The sequence below is a fragment of the Telmatherina bonti genome, assembly GCF_933228915.1.
Source record: "Telmatherina bonti genome assembly, chromosome: 13".
Taxonomy (NCBI): Eukaryota; Metazoa; Chordata; class Actinopteri; order Atheriniformes; family Telmatherinidae; genus Telmatherina; species Telmatherina bonti.
Window position 1 is genome coordinate 27,731,094 of NC_136611.1, and position 14,155 is coordinate 27,745,248.

Here is a 14,155-nt window from a genome sequence, read left to right on the forward strand (position 1 = left end):
ATTTGTTATTTTTATTTAATTTTTTTGAGGAAAATTGAACAAGCCAACAATGCTGAGCTGTGGCATTAAAGAGATCTGTGTCATATATATACTTTATTATTTTTTACATAAATAACCAATCAGGAAAAACATCTGCCAACAATTTTTTTAACATAATTTTTGCAAGACTAAAACTAAAACTGTTCATCAGTTACTGGCAGTCCATTGTTGCTGCTTATCCATTTTAACTTTTACCTAATTTTAACAGTTTTTCGGCCATTTTCCACTCAGTTTGAGCCATTTCTATTAGCAAGTTTAGGCAAGCTATTTTACCACAATTACTGCCTGTAATTTTAGTTGACAAATCACACACTCTGTAGACATTCTCATACAGTTTCACTGCAGTTCAGCTAAACATTTACTACAAAATGTCTTTGTGTGATGCCTTGGATGATTTTGGTTGCTGTTTAACTCTGATTTACATGTAATAGTTTATCTATAACATATTTACATTTCCACATTTCTTACTGTTAGCTGAAAGTGTTTACCTATATTATCAGAAAATACTAACATATTTTAAAATATCAACATGTAGGCAAATGTCAAGACATAAAGTAAGTGATGGTAAGAGAAGTCTGCTGTTTTAGGTGAGACCCCACTTCCCCCCGTCTCATCCCTGGAGTTTCTGTGTTGTCTTTCTAAATTCCCTTTTAGGACAGCTTGTTACCGTCGAACACTACTGGCTATCAGGGGAGAATCCTCGCTGTAGTTTTCAGAAATTCATGATTCTTATTATCTTCCTCTGGGGTTTTTGTGTCACGCAGTCATTATATAAATCATTGTAATTCATCACCGTATTATACCAGACTTGTCAGAAATCTGGGCCAGTAAAAACTTCATTTTACAAGTCTAATCACATGAAAGGGGGTTTAAAAAAAAACTGATAGCATCAACAGTATAAATAAAAGTCTTTAGAAGGAATAAAATAGCCTCATCCCACCAGAGGGAAAAGCCTGACTGGGAGAGTAAAGACCTTTGTGTTCCAGCACAGCTGTCATCTCTGAAAACTCAATGTAACCTCAAGAAAGATTCCCTCTGAGGGAATTCAGCTTCACAGGAACAGCGGCTTTCTGTTCGCCGATGGTTGCGGCTGATGCCTTACAAATATCCAGGAATCAGAGCCTCCCTTAGTCATTGAGACAAAAGCAGAAGTCCTATCGACAAAACCTCTGAAATGTTCATGCTCTTCTGTTTTTAGTAGCTATTCTAACGTTGACGCCTTTCAAAGTTGGTAACAGGCCAAAACAGTTTTATCACTGCAGATGGACATTGATTGGGATTTTTTTTGTTCCTGCAGTGTGTTTATATATTGATGGATGGGATGGGAGTCTTCACTCAACAAACAAGAAAATTTAGTCTACTGAGAGGGATTTCTTTATGTTTATTTTCTTAAACCGGACCATGTAGATTTGTTGCCTAAATATAAGCAAACAGGATAAAAGTATTTGCCCTGAGCAGGATGTAAACCAGGGTGTCCCTTAATGATATTACAGTTTATTTTTACATTACCTCTCCTGCATCCTGACCTTTAACCTTTGCATTTATTTTGGCTTTCTATCCATGTATTTAAAAATGGGGGATATAGTTTCTCTAAATGTTCCACTGAAGCATCTGAAATGTGTTGGAGGGTTTGTGCTCACATGTCTTTTTGTAATCATTCACTCAAAGTATTCACTCAAACAGTGTGGCTGAGTCAGCACATTATATGTAACCTTTGGATTAATTGATGCAGAATATTAATGACTGGAGCCTTTAAAGCGCAGGAGAAGCTGGTTTCACACACTGTAATGACTAACCCAAGAAGTCAGTTGCACCCACTCTGTCACACTGTCAGCCCAGCAGGGAGTAACTCAGAATGTGACCATGCCATGATGGAAACTCCAGCTTAATAATTATATTCAGGTAATCAGCTGCTGTATTGTTTTTTAGATCAAGTGGTGCTGAACCTTGATCTGACCAGCTGAAGTAACTCCAGATCATAATGCTGCCATCACAAGCTTTTAAAGAAGAAGGTGATTCACAGAGATCATGAAATACATGAACCCAAAAATTAATTGAAGAAAAAGAAAAATTTTCATTTTAAAGCCTGACTCAAAAAAACTAGAAAAGTCCAAGTCTGTTAATCTGAAAGACTTTGGATTTAAAAGCTTGTTGAGTTTTAAAAGGTTAATATTTCTTTTATTGGCCCTTTATCAAAATATAAAAAATGTAGCATTTATTTTGTGTATCTACTTCTTTTTACCAAATAGTTGAAATGTAGTCTTCTGTGTCCTGGTATCAGATTCAGTACAACAGGATTTTGGCAAAGTTTTTACAATAAAGTGATGCAAAAGGTCTCTGTGCATATGATCATGGTGCTCTGGCAACATGATCATATGATGGTACGGTCCTGCTCATTTTAAGTTTCCACTGAAATTTCTCGTGTTGAGAAACTGCATCATGAACAGACACAAAAACACAAATAAGTTCTGATGCCTGTACGTCCGAGTGTCTGTCACAAAAACACCACTTTCAACATCCTGCAATTAAAACACATTTTCAAAACCATCTCATCATCTTCCTTTGAGGCTTTCATGAGTATTTCCCTCACTTCATGAATAAAGTTAATTTCTAGAGCGCTGCTATGTGTATGTTACACAATAGTGAGGACTATGTAAACTGCTGTTCCACTGCTCCTCTGAAGGGTCAAGAGGAGTTGTTTATGGAAGCATCAGAAACCAAAAATCCCACAAAACAGCACTGACATGGCTATAAATGCAAACTTATATGCGTTCATTTATCAATTTAATCTTTGCATCAAAGGTGCTGATGCATCTGGAAATATCTTGTCCATCTAAATGTTGCATTATTAAACATTTATTACGTGGAGAAAAGGGAATACAAATATGTTTTATTTTAATGTTTTTTTTCAGAGATTAACAACATAAACAGGAAGGAAAAATGTTTCCTTACTTGTCTGGCTTAAAAGCATGTCTTATCCTGTGTAAAGTTACTTCCTTTATTGTAAGACTGTTTCCTCTTTTTCTCTTCACTTCTGCTCCTCTCTATCTCCAGCAACATAATGTTCCAGTGCTGCGTGTCGCTGGCGTCTTCTCAGCTCTTCAAGGAGTTCATGGGAAAAGAACGCTGATGGAAGGAGCTGAGGGGAAAGGACAGCAGAGGAGATTTTTCCAGGAGCCATACACGCGGAGTCAGGAGTGATGACAGCCCCGTCTGAAGCTGAGTGAACCTGCCTTTTCAGCTGCTTGAGCTGAGCACATGTGAAGCACCTTCTATTTGGGGAATCTGGTGGATGTTTGTGGAGGTACGGGAGGTGAGGAGGCTCAGCGGCTGGCAGGCTGCAGCTATGGACGTTGAGAGGTTTCCTCCGTCCTCATCAGTGACCTCACCGTTTGTCTCATCATGCCAGACGACCCCGCTGCCTCCGTCCTCTACATTATCCTGGAGCTGTTGATAGCCGTGTTCTCTGTGCTGGGCAATGTTTTGGTCTGCTGGGCTGTTTGCCTCAACAGTAACCTGCAGAGCATCACCAACTTCTTTGTGGTGTCGCTGGCTGTCGCCGACATTGCCGTGGGCGTCTTGGCCATTCCCTTTGCCATCGTCATCAGCACCGGTTTCTGCTCCAACTTCTATGGCTGCCTGTTTATTGCATGCTTTGTGCTGGTTCTCACACAGAGCTCCATCTTCAGCCTGCTGGCCATTGCTATAGACCGCTACATTGCAATCAAGATACCACTCAGGTCAGTAACCCAAAATCTCTTGGGATGCAGCTTTTTCTAAAGAGGAAATGTTTACTTCCATTTTTATGGAAACACAGCATACAAATTTAATTGCAGCCAATGGAAGCATTGTTAATGGCTCATAGCTCACTTATTAATGTGTTATAAGCTGTTAATAAGCACTAATGTACTTTTTTTTCAGATTGCTAACAGTTGTTTAGTTGTAAGATATTAAAGTTGCAGAATATATGGCTTATAGGAAAAGGCGAAAACCTGTTTTAATGTCCTGTTTTACCTTTTTTCATACTTTTATTCTTTTAGGTTTAATTTATAAATAGTCCTGATTTTAGCATCATTTTCTGGTTTTGTGTTTGAGTGTGACCTGCTGTTTTCTGTACATTCAGTCTTTTACAGGAGAACGTCTGTAGCATACCAGCCTTTGCTAGTGATGCTCAGCCATCTCCAAGAAGGAGACTATTTTTAATACCAAGTCTTAAGTTTGAAATTTAATCTTTCTTAATTCTGGATGACAAGTTTAGACATAAAGAATGAGATGTTTCCCACTGGAAGTGTGGACCCTCACTCCTCCTACAACAGGGGTGTCCAGCGCCGGTCCTCAAGGGCTGCAATCCTGCAGGTTTTTCACGTATTCCTCCTCCAGCACACTACACTCAAATTAATGAGTCATTCTGCTGAATTTTATTAAAACCTGCAGGACAGCGGCCTTGGACGACCGACTTTAGACTTCCCAGTCCTACAACTACAGCAGCATGAGGACATGTCATTCAACAGGATTCTGCAGGTTAAGTTGGACCACAGTTTTGGATTGGCATGATGTCCTCAGTTAACTAAATATAAGTTCATTTATTATTTAAATGACCATGTTAGTCAGTCCTCTTGTCTAGTTCTGTCCACAAGTTGGAGCTGACTGTTCTGTCCCGGAAAGTGACATTATGGTCATTGAAACGCATGTTTCTGTAAAGTGGACGTGTACTTCACCTTTTCTGCACCTGACTGCAGAGTCAGTGGATCGGCACTTAAATGTTGATTATCCACTTTCTTTCTGCATTTAAAAGAAATATGTTACTGTGTGTCAGCTGTTTTTATTTTATTTTTAATGATCAAGCTATAAATATGATGTAATAAAGATATATTTTTACATGTAGCCTTCTACAGCTAGAGTCACAGAGGCTAATACAGTTTGTATCAGGAAAAGGCTTGAAATGTGTTTACAGTTAAAAAAGCAAAGCAGAAAAACTGTAACGCAAGCCACATGTGGTGACCACTTTGCTACTTCTAAATATATACAAATGTTTCTTCCTTAAATGCCAGGTCTCCATGACAACTGCTGTGATCAGTCTTGCAGCAAATAAATGAATGCTGTTCGTTGGAAAGAGCTGCTATAGATGGTTGTTGTGGCTGTACTGTATAGCTGTGTGATTACAACATCTCAACTTTTTTAGTCTAAATCTCTGAATCTGAGTTGTAGATTGAGTGCTTTGACACTTATTCAGTCTTAACACCAGCTAAGCCAGCTTTATATTGTAGCAAATATTTAATGATTACCAGCATTTCTGACTGTATTTTATTATATATTAAAATGTCTGACTGCTACTTAAACAGCACGGAGTTGCACGGTGGCATAGTGGTTAGCACTGTGGCCTCACAGCAAGAAGGTTGCTGGTCCGTGCTTTGGCTTGGGGGAGGAACTATTTGCATGTTCTCCCCGTGTATGTGTGGGTTGTCTCTAGGTACTCTGGCTTCCTCCCACCCACAAGACGTGTGCCAGGTTAACTGCTCTGGTCACTTAGTTAAAGGCCAATGTGGATAAAAGTGTCTGCCAAATGACTGTAGAATATTTTAGATAAATAAACCTAGTATTGCTGATGAAAGAACCAAAACGGCCAGACTTCACTATCTTAAAGAGAGGTGATTTAAAATCTACCACGATGGTTTTCTTTTCTTACTTCAGTCTATGTTTCAAAGCTCAAGGATGTCTCACAGTTATGATTCACATTGAATTCCTGTCTGTATAGACAAGGCATTTGTGCCAGAAAGTCTTGGCTGAATTAGCAGATCCAGAAATGCCGTCTCCCATAGGGCCGTGTCCCCCCTTGAGAAGTCAGATAAATATTGCTCTAATTACTTATACAGACTGTGTAATCCCCTCGCATCCCTTTGTGTATCCTGACCTTAGTTTACTGCAAAAACATTGTCAGATGTCGTGGAGGCTTTTTAGCTCTCAAATTTGCCAAAGACAGTGTGTCTGCAGACCTGCGATCCACTGACAGCCTGATCCACAGTGACGCTGGATCTCATGCTGTGGTCTTACACTCAGATGTTCAACCTGACTCCAGAGATGCATTGAGCTGCTCAGGCTTCCTGTGTCACAGACCCAGACAGATTGTTTTCACACAGACTCATCCTCCTGCTGAAGATACTGTATGTCAGGGTTTCTCTGCATCATTTTTTGCATCCCCTATGGGATGGGGGGGTTGTTTATGCAGCATTAACCTTTGAACTTTAACATCTCAAGAATGTGACAAAAACAAGCCAAATATCTCAGCTGCTCTCCCACACTGCACACCAGGCAAACTTAAAATAGACTCCTTCCTTCGTGAAGTCCTGTGTGGGTTTCTTGCCGTATCTTTCTCCCTCTCAGCTGCAGGATGAGAAGTGGAATACAGAGCAGTTAGTAGCGATGAACTAGAACGGACACCATGCATTGTTTTGTAGATGATTGTGGATGGTTTTAGGAATCAAACCCTTGAGACTGGCTGATGGTTGATGTTTCTTCTGTCTTCTCAGGTATAACAGTTTGGTGACAGGCCAGCGAGCTCGAGGTATCATTGCCATCTGCTGGGCTCTGTCCATCATCATCGGTTTGACCCCCATGATAGGCTGGCACAAAATGTCAAACAGTACTGAGATCACCAACAACACCTGCCCGCCCGGCCTGATGAAGTGTCTGTTTGAAGCAGTGGTGGACATGAAGTATATGGTCTACTTCAACTTTTTTGCTTGTGTATTGATCCCTCTCCTCATGATGCTGGCCATCTACCTGTGTATCTTCATGGCAGCACGCCATCAGCTGAAGATGATTGAAGTGAAAGCGGTTCATGGGGAGAAATCCCGCTCCACCTTGCAAAAAGAAGTCCAGGCTGCCAAGTCTCTGGCCATCATTGTTGGCCTTTTTGCCGTCTGCTGGCTGCCTCTACACATCATCAACTGCTTCACCCTCTTCTGTCCTCACTGTCCTCGTCCTCCCCTCTGGATTATGTACGTAGCCATCATCCTCTCTCATGCTAACTCTGTGGTCAACCCCTTCATTTACGCCTACCGCATCCGGGAATTCCGACAAACTTTCCGTAAGATTATCCGGCGGCACATTTTGGGCCAGCAGCTGACATTAGAGAGCAGCGGCAGTGAGCGTACCTCTGTCCACAACAGCATCACTGACTCCATCAGACTCAAGGCAAACGGACTCAGTATTGACCTTTTCACAGAGCAAAACATCTGCAGCAGCAGCTGTAAAAGCTCCTACTGCTGCCCTACTCACATCTCTCCTGTAAGGGGCGGTCTGATGGCGGTATCTCACCCCCCTCTGTCAGTTGTCATCTCGCACTGTCCCCACATGGGGCTGTGTATGCTGCAGACCCTCAAACAGACTGAAGTCCCACAGGTCCATCATTTACAATGTGAAGAGCAAGAGCTGGACTGCGAGGGGACGGAGAGCCTGGAGGACAAAGACAGAGAGAACCTCAGCTCAGCCCAGGTCCCAGCTCTGTTCAACAAGAAAAACAGAAAGAGCTGTTTTTGTGAGCTGGAGAAGGTTTCCTGACACATGTGCCGGACGGATCAGAAGCCTTGGATATAACCTACCGTCTGAAACTGGGAGCAGTTTTGAGAAAAAATGGAGTCATGAGATAAAGAACATTTTCTTTCTATAAAAAAACAAACAAAAGAAAACTATCTGCACTATTTAAAACGGTGATTGATTTTATTTAAGCCAGAATGTAAAAGCCCTGTTTGTGGCCCTGAGGGTTAGAACTGATGCATCACCACATGACTGAGTGTGGTTTAAATAGACAGAACAGTAAGCTTTTCTTTCATACCTTTCACACTCTAAAATAGCTCTGCAATAATTTCAGTAAACACAGTCAGGCTGTAAATTAGTTTTGTCTTTACAAATAGTTGATGTCCATTAAAATGCAGTTTGAGCAGAAAACTGCCTGACTCACCACAGCCAATGAGGATTACAAGGTGAGGATTTTTTGCTCCGTTAAATATGTTTTAAGAGAAACACCGTAATGTCTATCTGTTAAATAACAGTTTGTTGAAATACTGTTTTCAGTTTTTCAGAGAAGAAACAGTAACTCAGTAGTGTCCCCTGCCATGAAGTTCATGTATAAATCACATTTTCTAACTAAAATGAAAAGCTTTCAGTTTGGTTTTGCTCTTGATCCTTTCATTAGGCCTCATGCTGTTTGTAATTAGTCAGAAAAACTGGGAACGTTTGAACTGGTTTACTTTTGTACCAGGAACAGCTAAATGCATTCACGTTTTGTTAGCAAAGTCTGGGGACTTTCTAAGGAAATGCAATAATGCAAGCTTGTATTTGTCTGCTCAGTATGACAACAAAGCTTAATAAAAGCACTTTTATTTAAGTTAAACTTGTGTAAATGTTGACACCATTTCACTGATTGAAATAATTTAATAAAAAATGGTGATTGATTGCATTTTGAGCTATTAAAAAACACATTGACTTCTAACCACTTTGTTGTCTTTCTTTTTGAAAGTGTTGCCGTGTAGCTACTGTCAACTCTGTCCTTGCAAGCCGGCAGGCACAAAGCCATGTCTTTAAATAAATCCTTTTCAAAGTGTGTTGTAGACAAAATGATCTAAGACATCATTCAGTGTTTCTAAGCTGCTCCAGAGTTTATTCTATTCTATTCTATTTTAGTTTAGGTTTAACTAGGCAGAGACTTGCTTCAGACTACATCAGATCTTTTACCTTTGTAGAACCGAGTCAGAGATCCTGCTTGTTTACTCTGGAAAATGGTTAGTTAAGCTGTCAAACTATTTCTGGACTTTTTTTTATTTTCACTGATTTTATCACAACTCCCCTGTGTGTTTGGGTTACAGGGCTCAGAAAAAGACTTCTTTTTGAAGTAGCTCCTTAGTTCTTTTTGAAAGATCCACCATGTCTCCCGAGTCCTGCTGCTCTGCTGTTGACCTCTCCCGCATCTTTTCTCCTCTGCTGACTCATATTCAGGCTTATTTCACAATTAAACATATTGGTGTATGGCTTATGTCTCTTCTTGGAGTAAAAGGCTTCATGGTGAACTTGCAGAACTGTTGATAATGCATACGGCTAACTGGCTGCTTGAAAAACTTAGTTTCAGTCTTGTTTTCCTCAACAGTCCAATGTTTGTAAAAGCAAGAAGATTTTTTTTTGTTGTTATTGTTGCTTAAATTAATAATCTGCGATCATTCAGCGGCAAACAAGACATAAAAAACAAGAGCATGTGTAACATTTTGCAGCTCAGAAATCAAAGCAGAGGTAAAGGGAGTAAAAAGGCTGGAATCAGTCAACTAGCTAAATATGGTGATAAAAGTGTAATCCTATGGCAAACCCGCATGTAAACAAGCTTCAGTCGGTGATTAATGAACTATTATTTTACGAAACGACAATTTCCCACTATAAATTAGAAAAAAAAATTTTTTATATGAACTTATAAAAATTCGTGACATCCAATCCCGTTTAAACACAGTCTCCAGCTTGTCTTCAACTTTGGGACAATCTTTCTACGACCAATATGGCGGAAATGTTGGTCGTATCCCAGCAACGGCCAGCAACATCGAATCGAGACAGTTCAAGATTCCAGAAGTGGGCTGATGTGACGTCATCCATCTCCTCTGCAGCCTTGTACGTTTGACGGGTTGCTATGGTAAGTTTGATTTAAAAAAACAAATAACACTTTTTTTAAAAAAGTTCCATAAGATCAAAGCAAGACGATGGGATATGACGTCAGTCGTGAGAGTACTAGCGACCACATGCAAATGAATCTGATGTCATACTTGGCGTTACCAGGTTTAACTGGACACTTTTCTACTCTTCAAGGTTAGCCACTGCAGAATACAGGCCTCTGGCATCCAGCGACTTTAATGTGCGTTTTTTGAAGATTTTTTAAAAATGGGAGGCTCATTACAGAAAGAGAAATCTTCCAGGATAGAAGAACAAATTGTTGTTCACAGCAAGTCCAAAGCGTACCTTGTTGGAGAGTTTATTGGCAAAGGATCTTTTGGCAATGTGGCCAGATGCACAGACTTGCACACAAACGAGGAAGTGGCAATTAAGTTTTTGAAGAGAGAACTTTACAAACTAGGAAGCCAAGAAGGAAAAATCTTAAACCAACTCAGAAAACTGGATAGTGAGAAAAACAACTTATTAAAGTTCTATGAGCGCTTCAAATATAAAGGCCATAATTGTCTGGTTTTTGAGATGCTGGACATGAATTTACATGAATTTGTGGCAGAAAGGGCCAAGGTGCCATTGCATGTATCTGAAATCAGAGTAATTGCTCAACAGTTATTGGTAGCTGTGAATGCACTTAATAGCATTGGTCTTTCACATGCCGACATCAAGCCAAACAATATAATGTTGGTGGACCATCAATCACAGCCTCTTAAAGTGAAACTAGTTGATTTTGGTCTAACTACTAAGACAAGTTCATTGTGGCATTATGGTACCTTTCAAAACATTAGTTACAGGGCCCCTGAAATTTTTTTGGATCTCCCACTTAATGAATCACTTGACATGTGGTCTTTGGGATGCACCTTGGCCTTCTTGTACATTGGTGAAAGACTGTTTCCAGTAGATAGTAGTTATGAGGTCATGAAAGCCATCGTAAAGATTATAGGTATTCCTACAAATTTACTGAAAAAAGGGCACAAAACAAAAACATATTTTTGTCAAGAACGGAAGGATACCTGGAGACTTAAAAAACGGAATGAATTTAGCAGAGAAGAAGGTGATCCTTTTAAATCGTCACGTATTTACAAGAAAATTAAATCTCTGGATGATCTGCCAAAAAGGCATTTTATGTCCAACGTGCCCTCTGAACCTGAGGACACAATAGGATTTATAAGTCTTCTCAAAGAGATGCTGCAGGTAGATCCAGAAAAACGGATCAGACCTGCAGAAGCACTTAATCACCCATTCATCACTCAGAGGACCTTTTCTGGGACAAATATTTATACTAACAGAGTCATTTCTGTAGACAAGCTGGTTAAATACGACTCGGAAGACACAGAAGAATCCTCAGACAATCTTTCAGAGTGGATCCGGGCAACACTACAAAAACAAGTCAGTTCTCGTAAAGCCTGTATTGACAATCTCAGAGCTCAGACATACATTTATGTGCCCAATGATAGGCCTACTGAGACCTTAACCCAGACAAACACAACAGAAATGACACTCAGTGTTGGCCAAACACAAACACCAGCCATCTTAAGGAATACTTCAACCTACTTCACAGGTCATGTGACCAATATTAAAAAAGTTAGTGGAACATCCGTAACTTCTGTAGAAGTCTCTCCCAGAAATAAGCAGGTTAAAGATGAATCTGAAGACACAGAAGAATCCATAAGCTGTCTTTCAGAGTTGATGCAGGAGGATCCTGAAAAACAAGTCAAGTCTAGTAAAACCTTTAGTCACCCTTTTAAAACTGAGAGACACTTTTCTGTGAACTATATTAAACCTTCTAAGACTTTTACCAAGAACAATATGACAGAGATTAAACTCAGTAAAAAAGAAGATGAGAGCACTTTTACATCTAGTGCTGCAAAGCAAGCACCACCCTCCAACTGGAAAGATGAAAAACTACATAAACAGACATCAGGACATGTTTCTGTCATAGGATGTCAGCAGGAGGGACCAGTAGTAATCAATACAAATTCCAGAGTTGTTATCAATGCACACCACCAACACACAGCTTATCAAGAAACAAACAATGTTGTACAACCAGCTCCAGCCAACTTGAAGCAAACTTTAGGTGGTTTATCTGCTCCTGACAATCACAACAAAGCAGAAGCAAGATCCATCCATAAGACCACAGCTGCCAGCGCAAACATGACATCCTCTGATATGTCCTCTGATATTTTCAATCCATGTCCAAAACAACACCATTTTGTTGAGGTAAAAACGAAAAAAAAGTTTTTTAAAAGGATTGGCAAATTCTTCTCCCGGTTATTCATGTGTGTTTGTGGAACAGGATAAACGGCAAGACACAATATTAACAGCACCTTAACACATCTTTATACCATACTCAGTGGGAATTCTTATGCCAAATGGCGTGCTTTATTTTAATTTAAACTCACACGTTTATATTTACATGTATGTATATTTATATATATATATATATATATATATATATATATATATATATATATATATATATATATATATATATATATATATATATATATATATTTAACATTTCTTATGTCCACAATTCCTTCCAAATCACTCCCAAAATGTAATGGAATCTAACTTAGACCAAGACCCATTCTCAGAAAAAAAAATCCCAAAAATCCCACCGTAGCTTTTGTGAAAAGTTGCTAGCAGACAGACAATTGTATAATAATAATAATAATAATAATAATAATTTTATTATTAATAATAATAATAATAATAATAAGAAGAAGAAGAACATGAAGAAAAAAAATATGCTATATTAATTGTTTTCTGGCATATACGTGGGTAAGGATGGTATATTTGTAAATTGACAACTTCATTGGACACTAGTGAGCCATCAAATACACTGCCACTCATATTATTTTATAAATATTTTCAAGAATAGATAAATAATAATTAAAGATAAATAAAAGTAAAATACGGATTGGTTCTGGAAACCTGTTGCGAGCTGAAGGACAAATCCTGGTCAAGAAAAACTTCAAAGTTCCTCACAGTGGTACTGGAAGCCAAATTAATGCCTTCCAGATTAATTACATAGCTGGATAATTTTGTCCTAAGTTTTTTAGACCTGAAGACAACGACCTCTTGTCTGAGTTTAAAAGTAGAAAATTTACCCATCGAACCATCCATCATAACACCCCCCACACAAACTAACATATTGAAATATAATTTATTTGGAAGCAGTAGTGTGTGTGTGTGTGTGTGTGTGTGTCTTGCTTTTCCTCTGAGAGTGAGATGAACCTGCTCACAACCTCTGCAGTTGTGAGTTGATCCCCCTCCCGTCTCCCCCCTGCCTTTTCTTCTGATACACCCACAACCTGTATAGGCTTACATGACTCTGAGCACCAAGTTGACACGTCCAGCGCCCAGCGCTTATTAACTTGATGTGGAAATACGCGGTATTAGTCTGGAAAACTAACTTTATTTTTTTAGGGCACGTGTGCACCCCCAAATAGGTTGCACCTTGGGGGGGGGTCGCCCACATTGCCCATAGCAGAGGCTGTCCCTGCATTCAGGTCTTGATGTCTGTAAAACATCTTTGGATTCTAAGAAACTGATTGGTTCACTCTATAAGTGTTTAAGAACTGAGGACTGAGGATTGTTGAAGCTTTGTAGTTGGAATTCTTTCCCATTCATGCTTGATGTACAAATTCAATTGTTTACCAGTCTGAGATCTACATTGTTGTTGTTTGGGCTTCATAATGTGCCACACTTCAGTGAGAGACTGGTCTGGACTGCAGGCTAGCTGGTTTGGTACCTGCACTGTTTTACTTTGAAGCCACACTGTTTTGAACACATGTGGCCCTGGTTTTTAGAGCATGGTGATACTGCAAATGCTGGTATTGATCCCATACCAAGTACATCCAGGCCAAGTATGGCTGATACTGATACTGATAACACAGTGCAAGGTTTTTTGTCAAATAAAATGTTTTTTTAAATTAACAGAATGAATGACAGAACTGAGTGTATAACAACATAAAATGACAAAGAAACAATACAATAACTATTATTCCATTTTATGTATTGTTTCATGGAAAAAAAATAAACAGTGCATATTAGCTACACAAAAGCAAAACCTGCTATTGGTTGGATCTCACTGACACCCTCTGGTATTAATATCAATCTTATAATGCTGGTATCGATTTATAGCAATACTACCCTTGGTGTTATTATTATTATCAATATTAGATCAATCCTCCCAGCTCTACCGGCATTGTCTTGCTAAAATAAGCAGAAACGTTTCTGAAAAGAAGTTGATTTAATGCATCATTTGCATCTGCATAACTTGTATGTACCTTCATCTTCATCTTCATTTTCAGCCGCTTATCCGGCAGCAGCCTATGCAGGGAAGCCCAGACTTCCCTCTCCTCAGCCACATTTTCCAACTCTGCGGGGGGATCCCGAGGCGTTCCCAGGC

The 14,155-nt window shown here is 39.4% G+C and overlaps 1 protein-coding gene across 1 annotated transcript; it reads left to right on the forward strand.

The window, feature by feature from the left end:
- The first annotated feature begins 3,184 nt into the window (after nucleotides 1–3,184).
- adora2aa (adenosine A2a receptor a) lies at nucleotides 3,185–8,314 on the forward strand. Its single transcript, XM_079251934.1, has 2 exons — nucleotides 3,185–3,779; nucleotides 6,567–8,314. Exons 1-2 carry the CDS (start codon nucleotides 3,442–3,444, stop codon nucleotides 7,597–7,599), a joined length of 1,371 nt encoding a protein of 456 aa, XP_079108060.1. The 5' UTR covers nucleotides 3,185–3,441; the 3' UTR covers nucleotides 7,600–8,314.
- Nucleotides 8,315–14,155: the final 5,841 nt, after the last annotated feature.